The 23,421-nt window shown below is 34.2% G+C and overlaps 4 protein-coding genes across 5 annotated transcripts; 2 read left to right on the top strand and 2 right to left on the bottom strand.

Annotated features, from left to right (window-relative positions):
- Window positions 1-1,015: 1,015 nt before the first annotated feature.
- On the top strand, window positions 1,016-2,318 carry LOC112051106 (protein catecholamines up). The gene has a single exon (XM_024089592.2). It carries the CDS (start codon window positions 1,179-1,181, stop codon window positions 2,229-2,231), a length of 1,053 nt encoding a protein of 350 aa, XP_023945360.1. The 5' UTR covers window positions 1,016-1,178; the 3' UTR covers window positions 2,232-2,318.
- Window positions 2,319-3,517: 1,199 nt separating this feature from the next.
- LOC112051107 (40S ribosomal protein S18) lies at window positions 3,518-5,759 on the bottom strand. Its single transcript, XM_024089593.2, has 3 exons — window positions 5,604-5,759; window positions 5,287-5,472; window positions 3,518-3,815 (listed from the first exon to the last, which is right to left on the bottom strand). The coding sequence occupies exons 1-3, from the start codon at window positions 5,604-5,606 to the stop codon at window positions 3,546-3,548; spliced, it is 459 nt and encodes a 152-aa protein (XP_023945361.1). The 5' UTR covers window positions 5,607-5,759; the 3' UTR covers window positions 3,518-3,545.
- A 2,550-nt stretch (window positions 5,760-8,309) lies between these two features.
- Window positions 8,310-18,816, top strand: LOC112051108 (importin subunit beta-1). 2 transcript variants are annotated; one of them, XM_024089595.2, is made up of 9 exons: window positions 8,316-8,591; window positions 9,063-9,304; window positions 9,617-9,797; window positions 10,583-10,842; window positions 11,942-12,128; window positions 12,200-13,341; window positions 13,427-13,597; window positions 14,403-14,818; window positions 15,660-18,816. In XM_024089595.2, coding segments are annotated over exons 1-9 (2,658 nt in total). In that variant the 5' UTR covers window positions 8,316-8,533; the 3' UTR covers window positions 15,661-18,816. The 2 variants fall into 2 exon arrangements, with proteins under 2 accessions (XP_023945362.1, XP_023945363.1); XM_024089594.2 differs by lacking the exon at window positions 15,660-18,816 and having other exon boundaries at window positions 8,310-8,591; window positions 14,403-14,822.
- A 1,545-nt stretch (window positions 18,817-20,361) lies between these two features.
- Window positions 20,362-22,781, bottom strand: LOC112051094 (39S ribosomal protein L15, mitochondrial). The gene is made up of 4 exons (XM_024089575.2): window positions 22,687-22,781; window positions 21,827-22,029; window positions 21,464-21,618; window positions 20,362-21,064 (listed from the first exon to the last, which is right to left on the bottom strand). Exons 2-4 carry the CDS (start codon window positions 21,926-21,928, stop codon window positions 20,437-20,439), a joined length of 885 nt encoding a protein of 294 aa, XP_023945343.2. The 5' UTR covers window positions 21,929-22,029; window positions 22,687-22,781; the 3' UTR covers window positions 20,362-20,436.
- Between the last annotated feature and the right edge of the window lie 640 nt (window positions 22,782-23,421).

The following is a 23,421-nucleotide window of genomic DNA, read 5'->3' as shown; positions in this document are numbered from 1 at the left end:
AGGTCAGTGTTTCTTACCCTATCCTTTTTCTTATGGCCGGTCATGCTCCTCTCCATAGATCGTTGGCACCTGGCCAGTTTAGCCCTTTGAGCCATGGTGAACGCCCAGGTTTCACAGCCGCATCTTAGGCATGGCAAGATATACGTGTTGAAGGCCTTCCTCTTAATTACTATGCTCAGTTCCTTGGATTTCAATAACTCCTTCAGGAACCAATATCATTTACAGCCAATGGCAATTCTAATGCTGATTTCTTTAGCCATTTGGTCCTTAGAGGTAACAACTTGTCCAAGATATGTGTATTCCTGCACATACAATAATGGGTTGATAATAATGCCAATGTTGAAATATTATAGTACAAATATTTGAATCATTGCAATTAATTTTTTTAATATTCGCATTTATAATCTCAGACTCAGACCAATACTACTTTGACACCTATCTATGTATCTAAGCAATACTATAATTAATAATCCACTGGACCTCCCTCGCTAGAGGTTACTCCTCTGTCAAAACTATAATAAGATCTCTAACGTGCTCATACAAAAAACGACTGACAATTTTGTTGGTTAATTTAAATGCGATACAAGTCTAATAGAAGGTCTCAGATCTGAGGTCTCAGACCAAAGGTGTATTGTCATCTCAGACTAATTATAGAAGGAAGAAGAGTTGCACCCAAATTCACGAACAAAATTGTCTGTCATTTTATGAGGAAAACGAGGTTAGATTTGGTATATAAATCATAAACTAAATTACAAGTTTTTGCCGATTTTTGACACCATTCCACTGCACAAAAAGGCATTTTTACAGAACTTTTTAACCAACGAACTTGATTAGAACTATGAAACATTGATTCTGCCAGTTTTTATAATCGCATTAGATCGTTGATCTTATACTTTGACAGAAAAGTAACGTCTAGCGAGGCAGGTCCTTACCTATTTAGTCTGAAATTGTCATGAAAAAAGTAATTTCGTAAAAGTGACTTTGCTGTGCTGACAAGTGACAACTCATCGATGCTTCTGTCAACTTTGTCACGTCACGTCAAGGTGAATGCCGGGCAGCCGAACGGTTTATTGACTTTTGTATTTTGTACATTTCTATTGTTTTCGTCGATGATACGATAAAGTTAAAAATTCAATAAAGTCTAGTCGTTGGGACTGTTTAAAGAATAAGCCGATATTATGAATAAATCGATTAGAGGAATTATATTTTGTTTAGTGGCGGCGTGGGCATTATGTGCTGTAATCGGACATTCCCATTCTCACTCTCATGGCGCCGAAGACGAATCCCCAGCATTTAAATATAGTAAAGGTGCAAATGAAAAATACAAAGAGAAACGAGAAGAACAATATGAATCTAACTATGATTTGTATGCAAAAGCTATAGGGTCCACCATTTTCATAAGTATTGTGCCGTTTTTAATATTGTTCTACATACCGATAGATGGTACAGTTGAGAAGCAGCCACTGCTAAAGGTGTTGTTGTCCTTTGCTTCTGGTGGATTACTCGGTGATGCATTCCTCCATTTGATACCGCATGCTCTTATGGCTAAAGATAATGGAACAGGGCACAGCCATAGCCACAGTCATTCCCACAGTGAAAACGAGCATGAACCCCATGACATGTCAGTCGGACTTGGCGTCCTGGGAGGAATTATCACTTTTCTAGCTGTAGAGAAGACTGTTAGACTGTTCAACGTGGGTCACGGCCATACACATAGCAGTGATAAGAAAAAGTCTGATGATAAGTCCAAGAAGTCAAATAAAAATAAAAAAGAAGAAATAAAAGTTGCTGGATATTTGAATCTTGCTGCCGATTTTACACACAACTTCACTGATGGATTAGCAATTGGGGCTTCATATATTGCAGGCCAGAGCATAGGACTGGTGACTACAGTAACTATTTTGCTACATGAAATCCCACATGAAATAGGAGATTTTGCTATACTTGTACAGTCTGGATGTTCTCGAAGAAAAGCTATGATGTTGCAATTGTTGACAGCTTTTGGGGCTATTTCAGGAACAGTCATTTCTATTTATCTTCAGGGCTCCGGAGACGGTATTGTGTCTTCCCTCATATTACCATTCACAGCTGGAGGTTTCATATACATTGCAACTGTGTCTGTGATTCCTGAACTCTTAGAAGGATCAAATAAACTTTCTCAGTCTATTAAAGAAATTCTCGCCCTCCTTGCTGGTGTTTATATGATGGTGATCATTGCACAATATGAATAAGATATAATTGTTTTTGTAAGAACTGTATATAAATACATTACCATAATACAATTTTTTAGTAAATTGATAAAACATCACAAGCAAAAAGATTGTTTTTTATTACATTGTTACTACCATGTCAAACAATAATAACTGAGTTATTAATATCTTCCAAGTAGATATCACTACAAGCAAATAAAGTGGTACAAAGTTAGCATTTATGCAGCTTACTTTATGTGTATTAGGGCACTAGGCACACATCATTTTAGTTGTTAGTTGTAATTGAAAGATGTAGTTGAAAATTCTCATCATTATATAACTTGAAAGCTTGAAAGTAATATGTACATTTTATATCTTAACTTTTTAAATATAACAACAGTAATTATAAAAGTATAAAGCTTATTGTTATATTTTTAAATATAACAATAAGCTACAATAGTAACTTCAAACTTAATCAATACATATAAACAAAATCAAAGTGACTGAGTTTTCTCAAGGAGAAACAAATATCTTAGCATTCCATGGATTCACCATGCGGCTGCTGGTTCCATCATGTGGCAGAGAAAAACTCAGAGAAGAGCCCCAGACTTGTAACCAATGGGTATAGGGATAAGGACATCCTTGCAAGTTAACTAACACTCCCCCTTCTCTCTGCCTAGCCAAATTTGGTAAGATCCTATTAGAGTAGCTTGGGTTCTAATATAGAATTTTCTACAGTTCTAGAGAGGCCAAGGTCTTTAAGCAATTTATAGACAGATTTTGCTGGTAATCTGCTCGCACTACTTCTTTGGCATACTAACTATTATAATAGCCATTTTTGGTGGTTGTATTTATTCACTTTTATATTATGGTTCTTTAGAATGTTACTCTCCCATGGCATAGTAAGTACACTACTACTACTGTAGTAGTAGTAACTACAAGTACTATATTATGTTTAGTTTGGAGAAAAAGGAGAATAATTTTTTTATGCAACATAGGCTAGCGCTTGACTACAATAATAGCGCTTGGTAAGCATTAATCCAGACTAAGTTGGAGCGCATTTACCTAGAAGATACCTATTCACTCTTGCTTTGAAGCAGCTTAAATTTTATGAGTTTAAGTTTAAATATCATGATTTCATATGTATCCATTAATGAAATCCAATCCTCTCTAAAATTAAAGGCCTAATTCTAAATTTCACAATATATAATATAGTTTCAAATTGAAAGGTTCAATTCAAACTAAATATTGTTACTGTGCACCTTTTGTAACATGTTATATAAGGTCAGTAAATAAATAATGGGCAATAAAATGTAAAAAAAAAATAATTTTGGCAAAAATTATTTATTGTATAGATTACTTCTTCTTAGACACACCAACAGTTCTTCCACGTCTACCAGTTGTCTTGGTGTGCTGACCACGTACACGGAGACCCCAGTAGTGACGCATTCCTCTGTGTGCACGGATCTTCTTCAACCTCTCTAAATCTTCACGGAGCTTGGAGTCCAGATTTGAGGATGTCAGTTGGCTGTACTTTCCATCAACAATATCTTTTTGCCTATTGAGGAACCAGTCAGGGATTTTGTATTGCCTTGGGTTTGACATAATTGTAACAATCTTCTCTACCTGTAACAAATTTTATAATTTGAACATATCACTTAGCACATATTACAGGCTATGGTGAGGATTAAGCTGAAAATTAACAAGTAGGTTAAAGCAAATAATGAGTTTAAAATCTCTCGCTTTCCCACCCGATGGACCAGCACCCTCACGGTGAACCCATGGATTGCTATGATATTTGACTCTCTAGATGTCTACTTATCTGCATTGTACACATCAGACGCAAGACATCAAATAGATTTTTAATTTTACGGTACATGAAATCTGTTAGATGCAGATCAGTGGATGCATTTGTAAGACTTTCTATGCAAAGAATACTAGAAAAAATGTGATGCATCCAATATTGATCAATGGAATGGATAAATGACCACTTTGTCACAGTATCCAACAGTTTTATTATTTAGGCACTATTAAAAAGCAAATGAGGTTAAGGTTTGATATTGTTCCGCACGCGGAGGGAGAGGGTTTGGGGGGTAAGAGGGAGGGATACCCTCACCTACCCCCTACATATATCCATAATATTAACTTAAAAATAGTTTAATTTAAAAACTGCTGAACTGATTTTTATGTACTTTCACAGGAAGCTAAGTGTAGAGCAAAGTTCTCCAATAAAATCAATTTCCACAAGGACAAAGTTGCAGGTGTCCAATGACACATAAATTTTACTAAAACTCAATAAGTACCCCATTCCTAACTATTATATAGCCAAATTCTAAATGTTGTAAATGTTCTGACCTATGGACTTTATGTTCTAACCTAATCTAACTGTAGATTTGGTAAAATTATAATTATAATTAGCAATAATAACCTTTTAACAATAAAAAAAACATTTAATACATAGTAGACCTCAGCAACGTTGTCCTTGTGGAAAGATTTATATTTTTAAGCAGAACTTTTTTTTTCTTGTTTGATCTTTATGAAACAAGTCTGAAAACTTGCTCCAATTTGTTAATATAATAAAGTAAGTACATAGAGATCAGTTTAGTTGTTTTTAAATTATCCTATTTTTAGGTTCATAGTAAATCACTATTAAAATTTCAATAAAAAAATAACTATGACTCTTCACTTAGAGAACCCGACCCAACCCGTTTTTAGCCTTATCATTATCAGCCAATGAATGTCCACAGTTGGACATATGCCTCTTTGTAAGGCCTTGGCCTGAGGTTTTAAACCAAGGCTAGTGTACGCAGGTTTTAAACCAAGCAATACCAAACCAAGGTTTCAGTATGTAATATATACTATATATGAAACTTAAAGTGCCAAAGCCTGTAATGTATAATATGATCACTAACGAGTTACATGTTACCACCTGGTCACATGTAACCCGTTAGTCTCGTCAGAAAAGGAGATAGTCCCTCATGAAAACAACATGGCTAAGGTGCTAAGTCCTCACCAACATAGTTAAAAACGCATATAACTCACGGTCACACTGAAAATCTATTATAGCTTCTCTTAACCATAAACATTAGACACTTACTTCTTCTTCAGTGCATTCACCAGCACGTTTATCCAAGTCAATGTCGGCTTTCTTTAGTACAATATTGGAGTACCTGCGGCCGACTCCCTTAATGGCAGTCATAGCAAACATAACTTTGCGTTTGCCATCAATATTTGTGTTCATAATTCGAAGAATGTGTTGAAACTTATCCGGTATTACGAGCGACTGAAAATAAAAACACTAGTTTGTAACAAAATATGTAACACAATATCGTAATATTAACCGTGAAAATGTAACCCATGATAAATTAAATAATTGCACTCTAAGATTAACTTGTAATTTAAAGATTATTATACCATTTTACTTGATTCTTTTCGCTTTACGTTCACGAAAAGCTCCTGTCAACACAAAAAAGACATTTGAAAATTACCGCACCACAGATTAAACATCCTACAGGTCTTTATGACAGATAACAGATTATCTCTCGTTTATTTATTACTTCTTTTTTTTTTAATTTTTAACAATATAAGTATAATAAAATACAAAACATTATTAAAAATTTATAAAAAAAATAGATTATCTGATTATTATGATCATAGAATATAATGAATTTGTTTTGCACCCTCAGACCAATTACTTTTGGTCTGAGTTTGCACCCAAATCCTCGTAGAGTTTTTAACAATGGAAATGCACCCAAATGTAGAATGTTCACAATTTTAAATGTTAACTTTTTGTATTCTGCGTTGAAAAAAATACTAGTTAAAGAATAATTTTGATAAGGTATTTAGTTTTCAAGATATAGAATTTCAAAATGAGTGCGCAACGACCAGGCCGTTTAGGCTCTTTCGTAGCGCTGCATTACCTACTCACAAACTGCTTAGAATTGAAAACTATTTTTGTGTTGAGAAGCCCATTGATCAAGGAAGATAAGCTTATATCTATGTATAGACTAATTCATTGGAGAAAGATTATTTAATTATAAGTTCTTAGGAAACTTTAAAGTCAAGTGAAACATATTAATCTGCATAAAACGGTAAGATAAATTAGGAAGTTGATGAGTAGCAAAACAGTTTTTATTCATCAAGCATTCATGAAGTTACAGATTTTTTAGATTCTGTTCTGTTTTGCTAGGTTAAATGAGACCAACCTCCTTTATTTTCGAAGAAAAAAACTCACTATTTCATCTGATATATAATTTCCTTTTATATTCGAACCTATGACCTCGTGATCCGAAAACACTTATGCTAACCACTGGACCAAAGAGTAACCAATAATAAATCATACAACAATAATCGGTAAGCGGTAATACTCTTACGACAAATGCGCTCACACGCATGATTGCCATCCCTATTCCTGCATAGCTACAAATACAGTGCGCGCACGTTAAGTTTGAATCGGAATTAATCAAAAGTGCCACCATCTTGTCGTCTATGTCTATCTATTTATCTATCTATAACTATACGAACAGATACTACTCAGACTAATCACAGGAATAGTATTTCACTAAATTTCACGAACAAAAATTATTGCCTGACTTTTTCGAAGTACAGCATAAATTAATTTGTTGTTGACTGTATTTTAAACCATTCAACTTTTTGACCTCTTATAATAAAAGGTCGCACAATCATGTAGAAAATTTAATTTAAAAACTGGCCAATATTTCATTAACAGTTTTAGAATTCTTGATAAATTATACCTAAAAACCTTTAAATATAGTCCAATATTCAATAAAATCCCTAATTAAGAGAAAATTCAACCGTAAGGGTTTAATTGAGTTTAATGTTGAATTTGCAAATGCGACTGCTTCACTTGAGTGCTAAAAAATTGTGTGTGGCACTCATTTAGTGGGTGGGTAAAGGTATTTTTACGTAGCTCGTTAACCAACGAACACGATTACAACTATGAAACATCGATTATTATAGACTGTTTTTATAATCTCATTAGATCATTGATCATATATTATGACAGAAGAGTTAAGTCTAGCGAGACAGCTACCAATGTAATTAGTCTTTTTTTTTTTTTTTATTCTTTTACAAGTTAGCCCTTGACTACAATCTCACCTGATGGTAAGTGATGATGCAGTCTAAGATGGAAGCGGGCTAACTTGTTAGGAGGAGGATGAAAATCCACACCCCTTTCGGTTTCTACGCGGCATCGTACCGGAACGCTAAATCGCTTGGCGGTACGTCTTTGCCGGTAGGGTGGTAACTAGCCATGGCCGAAGCCTCCTACCAGCCAGACCTGGACAAATTAAGAAAATCTCAATCTGCCCAGCCGGGAATCGAACCCAGGACCTCCGTCTTGTACATCCACCGCGCATACCACTGCGCCACGGAGGCCGTACAAATACAAATAAGTCTGAGCGTTAATAGCACTCTATATTCTACCCTATATATCTCTATATCTCTGTCTTACGTCCCAATCTCAATTATATATCTATAATTATCTGTGTTCTTACCATAGATAAAAGGTTCATAAACTGCCTGTGTAACATCTTAGACCATTTAAATAACAGGACCTGCCTCGCTACCCGTTACCCCTCTGGCAAAGATCAAAAATCTATGATCTAACTATCAAATCATTGTTGTAATCGTTTTTGTCGTGTAAAGAGCTCCCTAAAAATTTCAGTTTGTGTAGTAAATGGCATAAAAAATGGCCAAAAACTTGCAGTTTAGTAAAAGATGGAGTAACGTTTCATTTGAAAGTATTTAAACCTTTATTTTATCAAATTTGTAATAAAAACAATTTCTAAAAAGAATCGATTCTTTTAACGAAACAGCCAAACATCGATCAGTAATCGAATATTCTATGTATTTAATTTGTGGATAGTCTAAGCAATGTGTTTGTTACTCTGTGTAAAAATTACGCGTGTGTGTATTGCGATTTGCGAGTCAAATTTATAGATAAGTGTAGTGTATGGACATAGAATATTTTTAATGGTGTTAAATATTTTCGATGTGTGAGTTTACCTCGTCCCCCTCAAAAAACGACAGACAATTTTATTCGTGAATTTGAGTGCGATGCATCTCCATTTTCTAATTCCTCTATGGTGTAACATACATATTTCACAGTCACTTTAAACCACAAACGGCTAAATAAATATTTTAAACTTACTCCACTCTTTGGTCACTGTTCCTTGGTCACATAATTTCATAGATATTTGGTCTGTGATTTACGAAATTTGAGTTGAGTGCTCTTTCGTCGTGTGCCGGTTACCAATTTTTCTTCAGTTACATTAGTTTTTCACATAGTATTTGTAAATTGATTTAGAAAATAGAATAACACAATGATTACAGAACCGACGTTATCCCTGATACAAATTTTAGAAAAAACTATATCACCAGGTATGTAACGCTTTCTTTAATTCTGTGAGCATGGCGCTTCGTTATTGTCAACTGACTTTTGTAAATCTACGTAGCACGAATCGTTATGACTAATTTCTACGAAATAATAAGAGTAGTATTGATAGCATGATAAAGTTTTAACGAAAATTTTACTTAACAATAGATTGATTTAGTAAAACTTGTAACAAGTTAATGTAGGTAACACGTTATTTGGTAAGTCATGTTAAGAATTTTCTGGGCCTTATCATTGTTTCTTTTGCAATTGTTTTACTTCACTTTTGCTTAATTCTAATTGCGATAACGATCATTACATCAAATTTATAGGTTTGACTCCTTGTGTGATAACCTTACAATGCTAACAGTCAATAATTTTTGATGCTTCATTTGAGTGTAGATGTGCAGAGAATAGAGAAATATCCCCATTCCTGATAAATGACGATTAATTATGGCATATCAATTCATATATTTCAGATCGAAATGAATTGGAAGCGGCTGAGAAGTATCTTGACCATGCAGCTGTGTCAAACTTCACAATTTTTATCAAGATGCTGTCAGATGTGTTGGTCCAAGGGGGCAATAGCCAGGTGGCTAGAATGGCCGCTGGCTTGCAGTTAAAAAACCATCTGACTTCAAAAGATCCTACCCTTAAACAGCAATATCAACAGAGGTGGCTAGATCTACCTGAAGATACAAGACTATACATTAAAAAAAATGTAATCCATTTCTCTATTACACAAATATTATACTTTCAGAATAATAAGTTTTAACACAGTAGGCATCTTAACTGGTAGTATTATAAAATATGTCAATGAGTTTCATTGTTAACTTTTTAAGTATTTAACAATCACAAATATTATTGTCATCATGAAAGCTTGCATACACATTGTCAGAGGCATAGAAAAAAATCATATTTGATAGTTGATGCCCAAAGTTGAAGAACAATGCCTTTTATATACAGGGTGTTGCAGAGTATGTATAACATTAGAATATTTGAAAATAACCAAAATCCTGTGGAATACTTTTAGATTCTAGCAGCTATTGGCACAGAGAACAGCCGACCCAGTTCTGCAGCCCAGTGTGTAGCGTATGTAGCAGTTGCTGAACTTGCAGTAGGACAATGGAACGGTCTCATTCCAATCCTAGTAGAAAATGTTGTCAATCTTCAGTCTACAGAACTCAAGAAAGAAGCTAGCTTGGAGGCTATTGGTAAGTTCTTTTTTTGTTTAACAATGAGTTTGCTATTGACTGCACCTGATGATGAGTCACAAGACAGTCTGAGATGGTAGTGGACTACTTGGATGAGGTTTAAGATTTTTCTGCCCTTAACTAATTTTCAATCATAATTTTTATTCTTATCTCCTGTCCAGATTAACTAATATTAACAAACTAGGGATATTACAAACAAAATTGAAATTATTATTCTTTTTTCTTTTTTATAATACATTATTTAATCTTTTGCATTGTTTTTTGTTTGTTTGTTGTGTAAATATTCATAAATGTGAATTCTTTAAATCACTATTCTAATAAAGTAATAAATTCTTGGAGGAGTTTCACTGGTATTTGACATAGGAGAGTAAGTTACATATATGTCACTGTTAGATTGTAAAATATGTTAGTTTATAATCTCACTTGTAATATTATAAACTAACTTATTTTACAATTTATTGGTAACATATACATAATATCAAATTAAATTCCACATAACCAAATACTAAAGCCATACTCAATGTGCAATGTTTATTACAAATAAACTAAAAATGAAGGTAGAAAATATTATTTCATTTCATACCTACTTTATTTTGTATTATTTTGTTGAAACACACAATGTATAATGAATTTTGTTTAACTATTCTTCTGATTTTACTTATCAATTGATGTACATGAATGATATTATGTCTTACATGCTTTTCACAGTAAAATAATTGTACCTACAGTATCAAATAAAATAAATGTAAACTGAATTTTGCTGAAGTGGTTATTTGAATTTTCAGGTTATATTTGCCAAGAAATAGATGCTGAAGTACTGACAGAACAAAGCAATGCAATTCTAACTGCTATCATACATGGAATGAGATCATCTGAGCCAAGTTTTAATGTTCGTCTTGCTGCCACCCAAGCTCTGCTCAATTCACTTGAATTCACTAGGGCTAATTTTGATAAAGAAAATGAGAGGAACTTTATAATGGAAGTTGTTTGTGAGGCAACACAGTCCACTGATATGAGAATTAGTGTAGCTGCACTGCAATGTCTAGTGAGTTCCAAATAGCTTGAAGTAAATAACAAGTAGCCTTTGTATAGTTTGTAATATGGGCCATCATACTTGTGATACATACACATTTTTAATCTATACTTAAAATAAAATAACAGGTCCAATTCTGTATGTTGAAGATATTTTTAAAGTTTTTGTTGGAGGGCATGTCCCGTAATAAGTATGGCATACTTTACAGGTGAAGCTGACACCAAGGCCTACTAAAATAGTGCAATATATGTTAGCCGAATTTTTTTTTTAAGTTATGTTTATTTTTGTACAAAATACAAAAATCCCTAACTTCAGTGCAGTTTAGTTTTTTTTAGTTGATTATCTTTGAATAGTTTTTTCAAGTAATGAAAGTTTAATTTTTTCTACTACAAATTTTAATAAATAACGATTTTTACATAATTTACCCCTTTCGGAAACTACTTACTAGTTGATAAGGATTACTGTCTTACAATTGCTATTTTAGTTCCAAGTAGTAGAAGTAGTACATTTTTTTTTCAATGTGACCGCTAAAATTACAGACAAAAAAAAATTATTAACATGAAAAAAATAATAAGTCCCGTTTTTTGGAAAAACCTACTTTGCAGTAGAAAAAACTAAACTTAAATTTTCACTACTTGAAACAACTATTCAAAAATAATTACCAAGTATAAAATCAATGCTTAAGAAATTTTTCAACAAATGGTGACTAAACTGCACTGAAAGTAGATTATTGTATTTTGTACAAAAATCAATATAACTTAAAAACCATAAAATAACATTGCGTTATTTTAGTAGGCCATGATGTCAGTTATAGCCTTGTAAAGTATGTCGTAATATTTACGGGACACCCTGTATATAATCATCAATACTGATGCCAAAAAATTCGATTTTTAATTTTTTGTCTGTGTGTCCATGAAATTTCTTGACTGGGCATCACGCTGGCATCATTCCAGGGCTCTGCTCGGATTTTTTCTCCAAGTCAAGCTTGAAAGTTTACATCGAGATTCACGCGGACGAAGTCGTGGGCGTCCCCTAATAGTACATAATTCTGTATTGTAATGTTACTGGTTTGATGATTATTATAACTACTAAATATTTGTAATTTTTTTAGGTAAAAATATTATCTTTATACTACCAATATATGGAACCATACATGGGACAAGCTCTATTCCCTATCACTTTAGAAGCAATGAAATCTGATATAGATGAGATATCTTTACAAGGAATAGAGTTCTGGTCAAATGTTAGTGATGAGGAAATAGATCTAGGGATTGAAATGGCTGAGGCAAGTGAAGCAGGTATGTCAAATGTTTTTTTTGTGTCTGAATTAAGAATACCACATTTTTAATAATTAACATTTTTTCAATAGGTCGGCCACCAGTCAGAACATCAAGATTCTATGCCCGTGGGGCGCTACAGTATATTGCTCCTGTATTAATGCAAAAATTAACAAAACAGGAAGATTCTGATGATGAATTGGAATGGAACCCATCCAAAGCTGCTTCAGTATGTTTAATGCTTCTTTCAAACTGCTGTGAAGATGAAATTGTTCCTCACGTCCTACCATTTATTCATTCAAATATTAAAAGTGATAACTGGAGATACAGAGAAGCAGCTCTCATGGCTTTTGGTTCAATCTTAGGAGGTCTTGAATCGGCTACTCTAAAACCACTTGTAGAAGAAGCTATGCCAACCCTCATTCAAGCCATGTATGACTCGAGTGTAGCAGTGAGAGATACAGCTGCCTGGACATTTGGTAGAATTTGTGAAATTGTCCCAGAAGCTGCCATCAACGACACCTACCTCAAACCTCTTCTGGAGAGTCTTATGAGTGGTTTGAAGGGTGAGCCTCGTGTGGCTGCCAATGTCTGTTGGGCGTTCACGGGATTGGCTGAAGCTGCATACGATGCTGCAGATTGCGGCGACTCCACCCAACCCAAGACTTACTGCATGTCCACTTACTTTGATTATATTGTTCAACGCCTCCTGGAGACCACAGATCGACTTGATGCAGCTCAGCATAATTTGCGGTCGGCAGCTTATGAAGCTCTCATGGAAATGGTGAAGAACTCCCCGACTGACTGTTATGTCACTGTGCAGAAAACTACAATGGTTATATTAGAGCGTTTGCAGCAGGTGCTGCAAATGGAGAATCATATCTCAAGCCAGGTTGACAGGACTCAGTTGATTGACCTGCAAAGTCTGCTGTGCGCCACTTTGCAATCAGTTCTTCGTAAGGTAACACCCGAGGATGCGCCACAAATATCTGATGCCATCATGGCTGCTCTGTTGACCATGTTTGCTGGAAATGCCGGCAAGGCTGGTGGCGTTCAAGAAGATGCATTGATGGCAGTTTCTACATTAGTTGAAGTGTTAGGAGAGGGTTTCCTTAAATATATGGATGCTTTTAAACAATATTTGTATGTTGGTCTCAAAAATCACCAAGAATATCAAGTATGCATAGCTGCCGTGGGTGTTACTGGTGATATATGCCGGTCACTAAAGAGTAAGGTAAAATAACAAAAAAGTGAATTTTTAAAGTGATATGTGCTTCATTGTTTTTAACTAAATAATGCTATGACAATTGTTATTGTAGGTGCTGCCATACTGTGATGAAATCATAGTACTTTTACTACAGAATCTTGGTGACCCGTACATCCACCGCGCAGTAAAACCTCAGATTCTTTCAGTGTTTGGAGATATAGCGCTTAGTATTGGTCCTGACTTCAAAAAGTACTTTGAGGTTGTTATGCAAATGTTACTGCAGGTCAGTATTATTAAACTATATATTTTGTTTAAAAAATGTTCTTTACTTTTCTTTTATTACTTGTGCAATTTCAATAATGTTCGCTGTGAGCACAAAAAGTAGCCTATGTAATAAAGCAGACTATAAACTAATACTTGTATCCAACTAGCAGACACCCGCATGGAAGCCTACATCTACCCTACCCTGTCCTACTCCTACCTCTCCACAAATTTTTAGCCAAATCAGTCTTGTTATAAATAGTGTAACTTTCTTTAATATATATATATTTCATATTGATGCATTCTGCTGTGATCAAGTAAATAATGTTTATATTATTGGATGTCGAAAGTTATCTGAAATTTAAAGCATAATAGATTCTCATATTTATATTAAATACTAGCGAATGCCCGCGACTTCGTCGCGTGGAATTTTTGTGTAATTTATGTAAACTTTCAATCCCCATTTCTATTTCTAATTCAAACACTATTTCACCACTTTAGGAGTTGAATTTTAGAAATTCTTGAATCACATTATATTTCGTATTTTTCTTATGATTTATGAACAAAATTTTATTATTTATATTTTATAACTCTAAAAATAGGGACTTTCCATACAAACTTTCAACCCCTATTACACCCCCTTCTATTTTAATTTTAGGGAAAAAAGTACCCTATGTTTTGCTCCAAGTCCCATTTACCATTATGTCAGCTGTGAAAAGGTACCTACTAAGGTACAGACAGAGAGACTTACTTTCGCATTTATAATATTAGTATAGATTGCGTACATTAAAGCAATATTTATTTTAATATTTATCCTTCTATTTCAGGCCAGCAATGCACAAGTGGATCGCAATGACTATGATATGGTTGAATATCTGGGTGAGCTTCGGGAAAGCGTGCTGGAAGCGTACACCGGTATCATTCAGGGATTGAAGGGCACGAGTGGCGAGATACTCGTGGACGTGGCCGTGGTGGAGCCCCACGTGGCCGCCATCGTGAACTTCATGATCCAAGTGGCTTCCGAGCCGGAGCGAACGGACAGCCACATGTCGCTGATCGCGGGGCTCACGGGCGACTTGTGCACGGTGTTCGGGCAGCGCGTGTTGCCGCTGCTGGAGACGCGTCCGCTGCTCGACCTGCTGCAGGCGGCGCGCATGTCGCGCACGCCGCGCACCAAGACGCTCGCCAACTGGGCCACCAAGGAGATCCGCAAGCTGAAGCAGCAGGCGCCGCTCGCTAGCTGGTGAGATAACTTTGTATTTTGTTTGTCAATACAGTAAGGCATCTATTAATCTGTTAAGTATATAGTATACTAGCGGACGCCCGCGACTCTGTCCGCGTGAAACTCGATGTAAACTTTTAACTACCCCTACCCTACACTACCCTACCCTACCCCTTAAATTTATTCAACTTTTTCTGTCATAAGAACCTTCTCCTAACAATAACAAACACATTAAATAAAAATGTGAAATCGGTACAGCCGTTCACGCGTGACCAAGGGATATATGGATTCATTTTTATATACAGTGTAAACTCCATGTAACGTCACTTGATTGGCTTTAGTATTGATTTTATTTTCATTCCATTCCATTTATCATTCCAACAAAAATAAGTTCAGTGTAGAATGTACAATGTTGTACCTGACAGTTTTATTATAAGTATTTTTTTTTAATTCTCCTTAAGTTAGCCCTTGACTACATTCAGCATCTCATCTGATGGTAAGTGATGATGCAATCTAAGATGGAAGCAGGCTAACTTAGGAGGAGGATGAAAATCCACACCCCTTTCGGTTTTTACACGACATCATACTGGAACGCTAAATCGCTTGGCGGTATGTCTTTGTCGTTAGGGTGGTAGGGTGGTGGTGGTAGCCACGACCGAAGCCTCCCACCAGCCAGACTTGGACCAATTAAGAAAAACTCAATCTGCCCAGCCGGGGATCGAACCCTGGACCTCTATCTTGTAAATCCACCGCGCATACAACTGCGCCACGGACGCCCTCAAAAATGATGATATTATGTACATAATTATATGATGATGCATGATTTTTATTTTTCATATATTTGACAATATTTTCTTTGCAGATTCCAAACATCATGGACAAAAAGTGATGTAACGAAGTTTCAATCAACTTATTGCTGGTAAAATTAAAAGTATTAATGGGAGGTCGTATCATGACGTTATTTTAAAGTCGTTAGGTGCATAATTAACTGGGCCTTGAGAATTGCTTATTATTTTGTATTTCAATAAAACAAGTTTCTTTTCTTTTTAATCTAAAGTGTGCCTCTACATGTTATAAAATATTGAATATAGATTTAAGTAGGGCCAACTGTCTGTCCATTGAACTTGCTACAAATATTATGTTAGAAACATAATAAACATATATTGTGTTGTGCTTAATAAAAAAAAAATATTTGTAAATGGGGTATGATTTTTGTGAATCACATAGTGATTATTGTGTTCAATGCACCTAGCGCGGCACTTGAAATACTATGTAATGCCTCACCATTATCTTTCCGTAATATTTAAAAAAAAATATCAAAGCATTTTCCTATTTGGTATTATAGATACAGACGGTGGCTGTGGTATCTTATTACTTATGTGATGCGAAAGGGAATTGTATGGAAGATGAAGTATGTTATTTTAGGCATGATGCACATTTGCAAGGGATTATGAATTGTATAAATTATTGTTTTGTAAAATATGAAAGAATCTATGACAGACGATGAATGGATGAAGATGTGTGTTTGTATGAATAAACGTGTTTTGTATACTTAGACTTGAATCAGCCCCTGAAAAGGATTGGTATCTTTGTCATAAGGTTTCATGAGCGAGAAGTAAGGACGCCATATTGGTGCCAAAATTCTTTTTTTTCATCACAATAATATACGAACAAATAATACATTGTTAGTATATTAAAAGTAAATACATTATTTGTCACTACATGTAGAATTTTCGAATATTTAATTCTTAACTTTTACATTTGGTGAAATAATATTATAAAAAAAAATGTGATGAACAAAAAGCTAGTATTGCCTTTATTCTCGAGCTCAAATTTTGTACATATGTAATTAACATCTCTTTCTTGACATAATACATTTGAATGGCCAAATATTAGCCATGTGAAAGCACTGACAATTGAATTGTTAAAATTTTAGTACGCCTGTTATCTTGTATCTTGTTTTGTTAAAAATGTTCGATTTTGAATCTCAATTGGTTGTTGATTTAAAAACTTGTCTATGAAATTAATCAACTTTTGAGTGATATTTACATTTCTTTGCTTTTACACTGAATAAAAAACTTTACTTTTATTACATGTTCAATGATGCATATATCTAATTGCACCCTTTTTAAGCCCTGTCTGAAGGACTGCATTAAAAGATTAAATTAAAAAATGAAATTTTAATAAAATCATTAAACTGAAGGTGTGCTAGAATAGGCAATCTGTTGTGATTCAGATTTACTATTCACAGCAAATATCAAGATAAAGTTACTCAATAAACAGAAGCGGTCTACTGTACCCAAGGACAACCAGTCTCTAGCGTGCAAAACAGAGCCTGCAGGCAGGTCTTTGAATAGTGACTTTAACAATAATAGGCTAGTTGACATTATTTTAAATGGTCTTAAATAGTTTATTATCGCTCTACTAGACTAAAAAAAATTTTGAGACGTGATTACATGAAAATATTAATTCTTGAATATGTGTTTGACAAAACGAGCCCAAACGCCTGTCGGCCATGACGGTCTATATTTCAACTGTTTCAAGACGTCACTACAATAAATCCCATACAAATGGAGCGTTTGACAAAAATATTAGATATCATTTAGTTCGACGTTTAGTACATCAAGGATGTTACTTGTTAGTGACGTCACAAAATAGACAACAGCGTTTTTGAAGTTTGGAAAATTTAAAAAATACATGATATTTAAATTAGGTTTTAAAAGAAATCCTTAACTTTTACTAATAATTGATATTTTTCGTACCCTTATTCCTTGTACTACACGAAATTAATATAGTTTATATTAAATTTGATATGAGTCAACTACCCTATTGGTTAAAGGAACGAATTTTCTATTATAATGTAGCCATTAATGTAAAAGTCAAGACAATGGCACTTAACATGAATTGGTAAGTTCCCAATTTACACGTCAGTGCCTTTAAAGCATTTTTGGATTCCAAATTGTTGACCATGTATTTGTTAAACATTGTGTGATTTATTTTAAAGAATTTATTAACTGGTAACGCTATAATAGTTGTGACATGGACTGTAAGAGCTAAGTGAGAGCAGAATGTTAATCAATATGTTTTAGTTAATTGATATTTGAGTGTTTGCTAGTCTGTGAGTATCACTGACAGGGATGATGTTTGCGCGAATTATGCAAGATTTATATAACTCTTCTTTTGTTCCATTTTAGCTCTTGAACATCTCTATAAAACAGAAATCGTCAAGACGCAAATCAATGATTGCTAGTAGGTGTAGGGTTGCCAACATTTTTTCGGAAAAATATAGTATTTTTCAGATTTAGCTATAAATAAAAATATAGTACGCTTAAATAAAATATAGTGTTTTACGAAATAAGAAAAAAAACACCATTTATTTGTCTGAAATAAGAGTGTCATGCTTTTTCACAATTGATTTTTAAATTTTTGAAAACCAAATGCTATTTTTTTCATTTTGATTGTTTGGATGTTTGGAACTCAGTAAGATAGACACGTTGCATCTGTCGAAAACTAATGTTCATAATGATTTAAACTGAAAATTTTGTTTGTTAGATATCAGTGTAGAAAATATTCTATTTTTGTGTAACAAATACAGTACAATACTATATATTATAGCAATTCTACTAGTAGATGTATTTGTAAGAAATAACCTTTTGCTTCTTTCTTTTGGAGTTCAAGAGCTCACTGTGAACATGTTATTTTACATGACTAAGTGATGATGTGTCCAATGTCTAATGTCCATATTACACGCGCGGCACCGGGCGTCTAATACGTCGCGAACCCTTTTCATATTGTGTACTTATATTAAGGATGATAGGAGAATATGTATGAGGACTAGTGCCATGCCATGAAAGGTTCTGAATTAGAATCATAGGCATTGAGTCGATGAATACCACCCACTTTTCCTGCGCCGATCAAATTATTTAGATGATTATTTTGTTACATCTTTATTTCATTTGTTTTCCACACAAATATTATCCTGTAAACCATTCTATTATAATAAAAGCCAATGCAAATAATTTGAGTTTTATTTAAAAAAATCTTTTTTTGAAACCTCAATCAACACAACAATAGTAGTCAAAAGTGACTTTTAGCTTTTCAGCAATTAATAATTAGTGAATAAGTTATTACGTTACTTAATAATTATTAGCTATACTAAAGTGCACCAACAAATTAATAAAAAATCGCTTGTCATTTCACACCTAAGAATAATATTGAGATGATGTTGAAGACAGTTTACGTTACGTATTACACTTAACTCTAAACAAAAATTGGCAATTAAATCGTTGATATATTACAAACGTATCTCTAAAACGACCCCTCATACCTTATAAAGACCTGCCAAACGATGCCCCACTTCACTTGTAGGGAAGGTAAGTAGTACCAAAAATAAAAAAGTGTGTCAGCTCCGTCGCACGAATGGAGTTTACTCTTTTCAATAGCAACGCCTGAAAAGTGAAAGGTGCGCAACCGAGGTGCAGCGCTGCGTGCGCGCCCGCCAACAGCGTGCACGTGCGTGCGGACGCGCTAGGCATGTGCACGCTATGGCGGCTACGTACGGTGAAAGGTGCGCAGAATAGGTTGCGCACAAAAAACGTACCGAAGGGTATAAATGAAAAATCGATTGTTAAGGAGTAAACTCCAATAAGTTATGAAATGACATGCGTTACGTTTTTTGTGCGCAACCTATTCTGCGCACCTTTCACCGTGCGCTGTGCCGCCAACAACTTGCACATCGCACCCATGTGCACGCTGTAGGCGGGTGCGCACGCCGCGGCCTGCTGCACCTCGGTTGCGCACCTTTCACTTATAAGGCGCGAGTATTGAGACGTGCTTCGAGCTAACTTTTTGTTTTTTTTAACATACACACTTTTTTTTGTTGGTAAACAGTGCACATCGAGTAGGGCTTTAGTAATACTTATGTTAAAGAAGACTAAATGTATAGAATTGTAAAATAACTAATAGACTTTATAATATACTTCACATTATATATTTTACTCTTACAATGATATAATCATTAAACAAACAAGCCCAATAACATATAGTATATAGGTATAGTCGCCTATACAGCATACCCTATGTACGTCTCAATACACTCACAGCTAAATTAGAAAGTTGCGCACCAAAAACGTGACACTTTTTCGTTAGTTCAGTTGGTTTTACCCCTCGGATTTTTCTCATACCGGGCGCCTTATATATAAAAAATCGATTCTTAAGGAGTAAACTCCAAAAAATTTGCGACGTACGGACAGACAGCGAAACTATAAACCCTCATTCACACAACTTTTTTTAAGTCCGTTAAAAAAGCTCTTCTGCGAATGAGGGCTAAGGGTTCCATAGGGACTGCGGAACCTTATAAATGTATATATCCAATCTTGTTTCTGAAGCAGTAAAAAATCAAACTTTTAAGTTAAATTTAAAAAATAAAACAATATTATATTTTGACACTCTAGGAAATGTAAATTCATAGAGAACTTACCATTAACCTAGAATATTTAGCAAGTAATATTGTTAAAAATCAAAGATAATGTGAAATAAATAAAGGAGAAAAATAATAATAAAAATACATTAGCTAACATTTTTATTTTACAATTTAATTTTTTTTAACTTATTTGTATCTAAATTACAATAAAATTAAATTAAGATGCATAGAATTGTAGCAATTCATCATCTTTTGGTTTTAAAATACATTTATCTTTTAGATTCACAACCCACCCAGGTTCTAAACCATGAAATATCTGTCTTGGGTCTTTTCTTTCACATAACATAGTATAACATTGATCATTTTCAATGTTTGGTAATTCATATCCATATTTCTGAGATAATCTGAACCTTTCTTGTGAAATCTTTTCAGGATCAGCTAGGTAGCCTCTTGTTTCTGCACTAGTATAATACTCAATGACATCAGCTGGTGGTATCATTCTTCTAGGTATTGCTTGACCTGATTCAAAAAATTTTTTTGGATTTTTAAGTAAAAACAAGCTGTGCGGATCATAATAAGCAGTTGTTATAACTCCACCATTCTTCTCTATAGCTGCAATGACTTGTTCACTTGCCCATTGCACTTCTATATTAATTTTTGCAGCAAAACTGTCAACACCTTCATCTGTTAAGTTTATACCAAAATGCTTTTTATCAGGAAAGAAATTATAAAGACCTGATTTAACAATACTTGCTATATCTATAGGTTGGGTAATATCTATAAGGTCAGTATCTATTAGTTTTTGTATTTCCAGAAGAGAAATTGGTGGGTACTCCCTCCTGTGGCTGGAATAAAAAGTATAAATAATTATTATAATATAAGAATGCACATTTTGGTAGAAGCCAGTGACTTTATCCACAAGAAAATTAGTGTGTTCATCCACTTTTTAATCCCATTACATTTTAGCATTAGTCGATGTACTAGTTACTGTTAATGTAACCTAAAAAAACAGTTTTTCTCTAACTTTCATTATCAAAATTAACACACCATGTTTTATATTTAATTAATTGTCTATACATAATATACCATTTAAAAAAAATATCTTGAAATATTTTAGAAAATCATGTTGCTGGCCAGATAATAATTATTCACCTGATGGGGATGTTTGCGTTTTTTAAATATGAGAAATAAACAGTTCTGTCTGTGGAATTTATTGAAAATATAATAAATATTTATCTACTTACTGATGGCCTTTGTAGTAAGGCTCGTGTGGCATTCTAAGATAGAATGGATTATTTCCAGTCTCATAGCCAAGTCTCATATAATTTTGTCTTTGACCAGAACCTTTGTTGCCGGCTCCATGCTTATCACCACCATGTTGACCACGACCTCGCTTTGTCTGTGTATAATAGAAATAGAATATTTCAGTATTTTTTTTTTAAATGAGAAAGAAAGGTCTTCTGTTCTGCTGTTGAATTTAAAGTTTCCATGAGAGTTACTGGATACTTCCTGCTCCCAATTACTTATGGAGAAAACATAAATACATTTCAGGACTAATTATTATGGAATATTATCACAATTTAAAGCATTCTATGAAACAATATTACATTTTTTTTGGATCCAGGATTGTCGCGAATGTTGGCTAAAGATAACCTGGGTAATGATCGCAGCATCACCAGCGACTTTTCCGTGATTTGACGCGATCCCATTTTGCCAAGCTTTCAATAACTTCTATTCTTAATTCCTAAATTTTCACTATAAGTTTATTTTCTTTTTTCTTGGTTATTTTTCATCAGTTTCAGTTTGCGAGCAGTGTTGCCAGTTGGATCTTATGGAAAGTTACCCGAAATATTAAAAAAAGTAACCTTTTTGTGTAAAAAGTAACCTTTTGACTACTAATACTCTTGCTTTTTGCGTTCCACAGCATGGCTAAACCACCATTTCAGCCTCTGGGGGCTAAAGTAATTTTGTTTTTTTTTTTTAATATCTGTCTGTTACGAATACTAGCCAAGTACTAAATTACTACAAACCGAAGGAGATTTTACTCGTAAATAGAATCATCTTAAGTAAGGCCCTGATTGTTTGCCTTTTACTTATGGGATAAGAAAAATACAATTAAAGAGCAAGGATTTAAAAAACAATAGACGTTAATTTCTTAAATTCATACTTGATTTTTTTAAGAAATTCAATGTGACTGCAACTTGCTTATTTCGCAACGTCAATTGTAACGTCTTCATTTATACTGAGATTGACACAGAAACATCGATGAGTTCTTGAGCATTTGTCCGCATTTCTTGATTTAACGACCGTTCTGTTTTAGATATACGAAATTGTAAGTTAATTCTAAAAATTCCGAAATATCACGTAAAAGTAACCTTTTTATTAATGTAACCTAAAAGTTACCAATGCAGTCAAAAAATCACCTAAAAGGTTACAAAAGTAACCTTCTGGCAACACTGTTTGCGAGTGATATTGTCTTGACATTGACAGTTCAGTTCACTTCACAGACTCATAGACACTTCACAGATTTTTTCTTTTTAATGGCATTGTGTTGTAGCTCTGAATTCTAGCCATAGATTACTTACAAATAGATAGGCTGTCACCTGAAATTCTTCTGAGCTTGAAGCGTCTGTGGTCACCTCAGACCAATTTCCTTAGGATCTGCCTTGTTAGACCTCTCTGTCAAAAGCATGTCATCATGATCTAACGTATTTATAAAAACTGTTTCTATAGCACCGATGTTTCATTGTTGTAATCGCTTTCTTCGCGTAATGAGCTCCCTAAATTTGCTGGTTTGTGTGGCATACAAAACGGCAACTACATCTAGTTTATTAAAGATGAAGTTACGTTTCATATAAATAGGTATTTATATCCTTAATTAAATAAAATTTGTAATCAAAACAATAGGTATCTAAAAATAATTCTGACGGAACAGCAAAACAATAGGCTACTTGCCTCTAACTAACTTGCTTGAACTATGGAAGCATTATAAGCTATATTTTATTTTGTCCCGTCAATAATAACCAGAAAAAAATTTAATATAAATGAAAAATATCTACGTAAAATTTTTGACGCCGAAACACAACACATTAGCAAGTGACGTCATTCATAGAGATAACAGCGTGATTGGCGTTTGCAGTGATGTGATTATATTACGTCAAAGCAAGCGCCAATCACAAACCGATGCCTTGTAGCGAATGAC

The sequence above is a fragment of the Bicyclus anynana genome, chromosome 3 (assembly GCF_947172395.1).
Source record: "Bicyclus anynana chromosome 3, ilBicAnyn1.1, whole genome shotgun sequence".
Taxonomy (NCBI): domain Eukaryota; kingdom Metazoa; phylum Arthropoda; class Insecta; order Lepidoptera; family Nymphalidae; genus Bicyclus; species Bicyclus anynana.
Note: the sequence above shows the minus strand (reverse complement) of the source record. Positions and strands in the feature narration are given on the sequence as shown.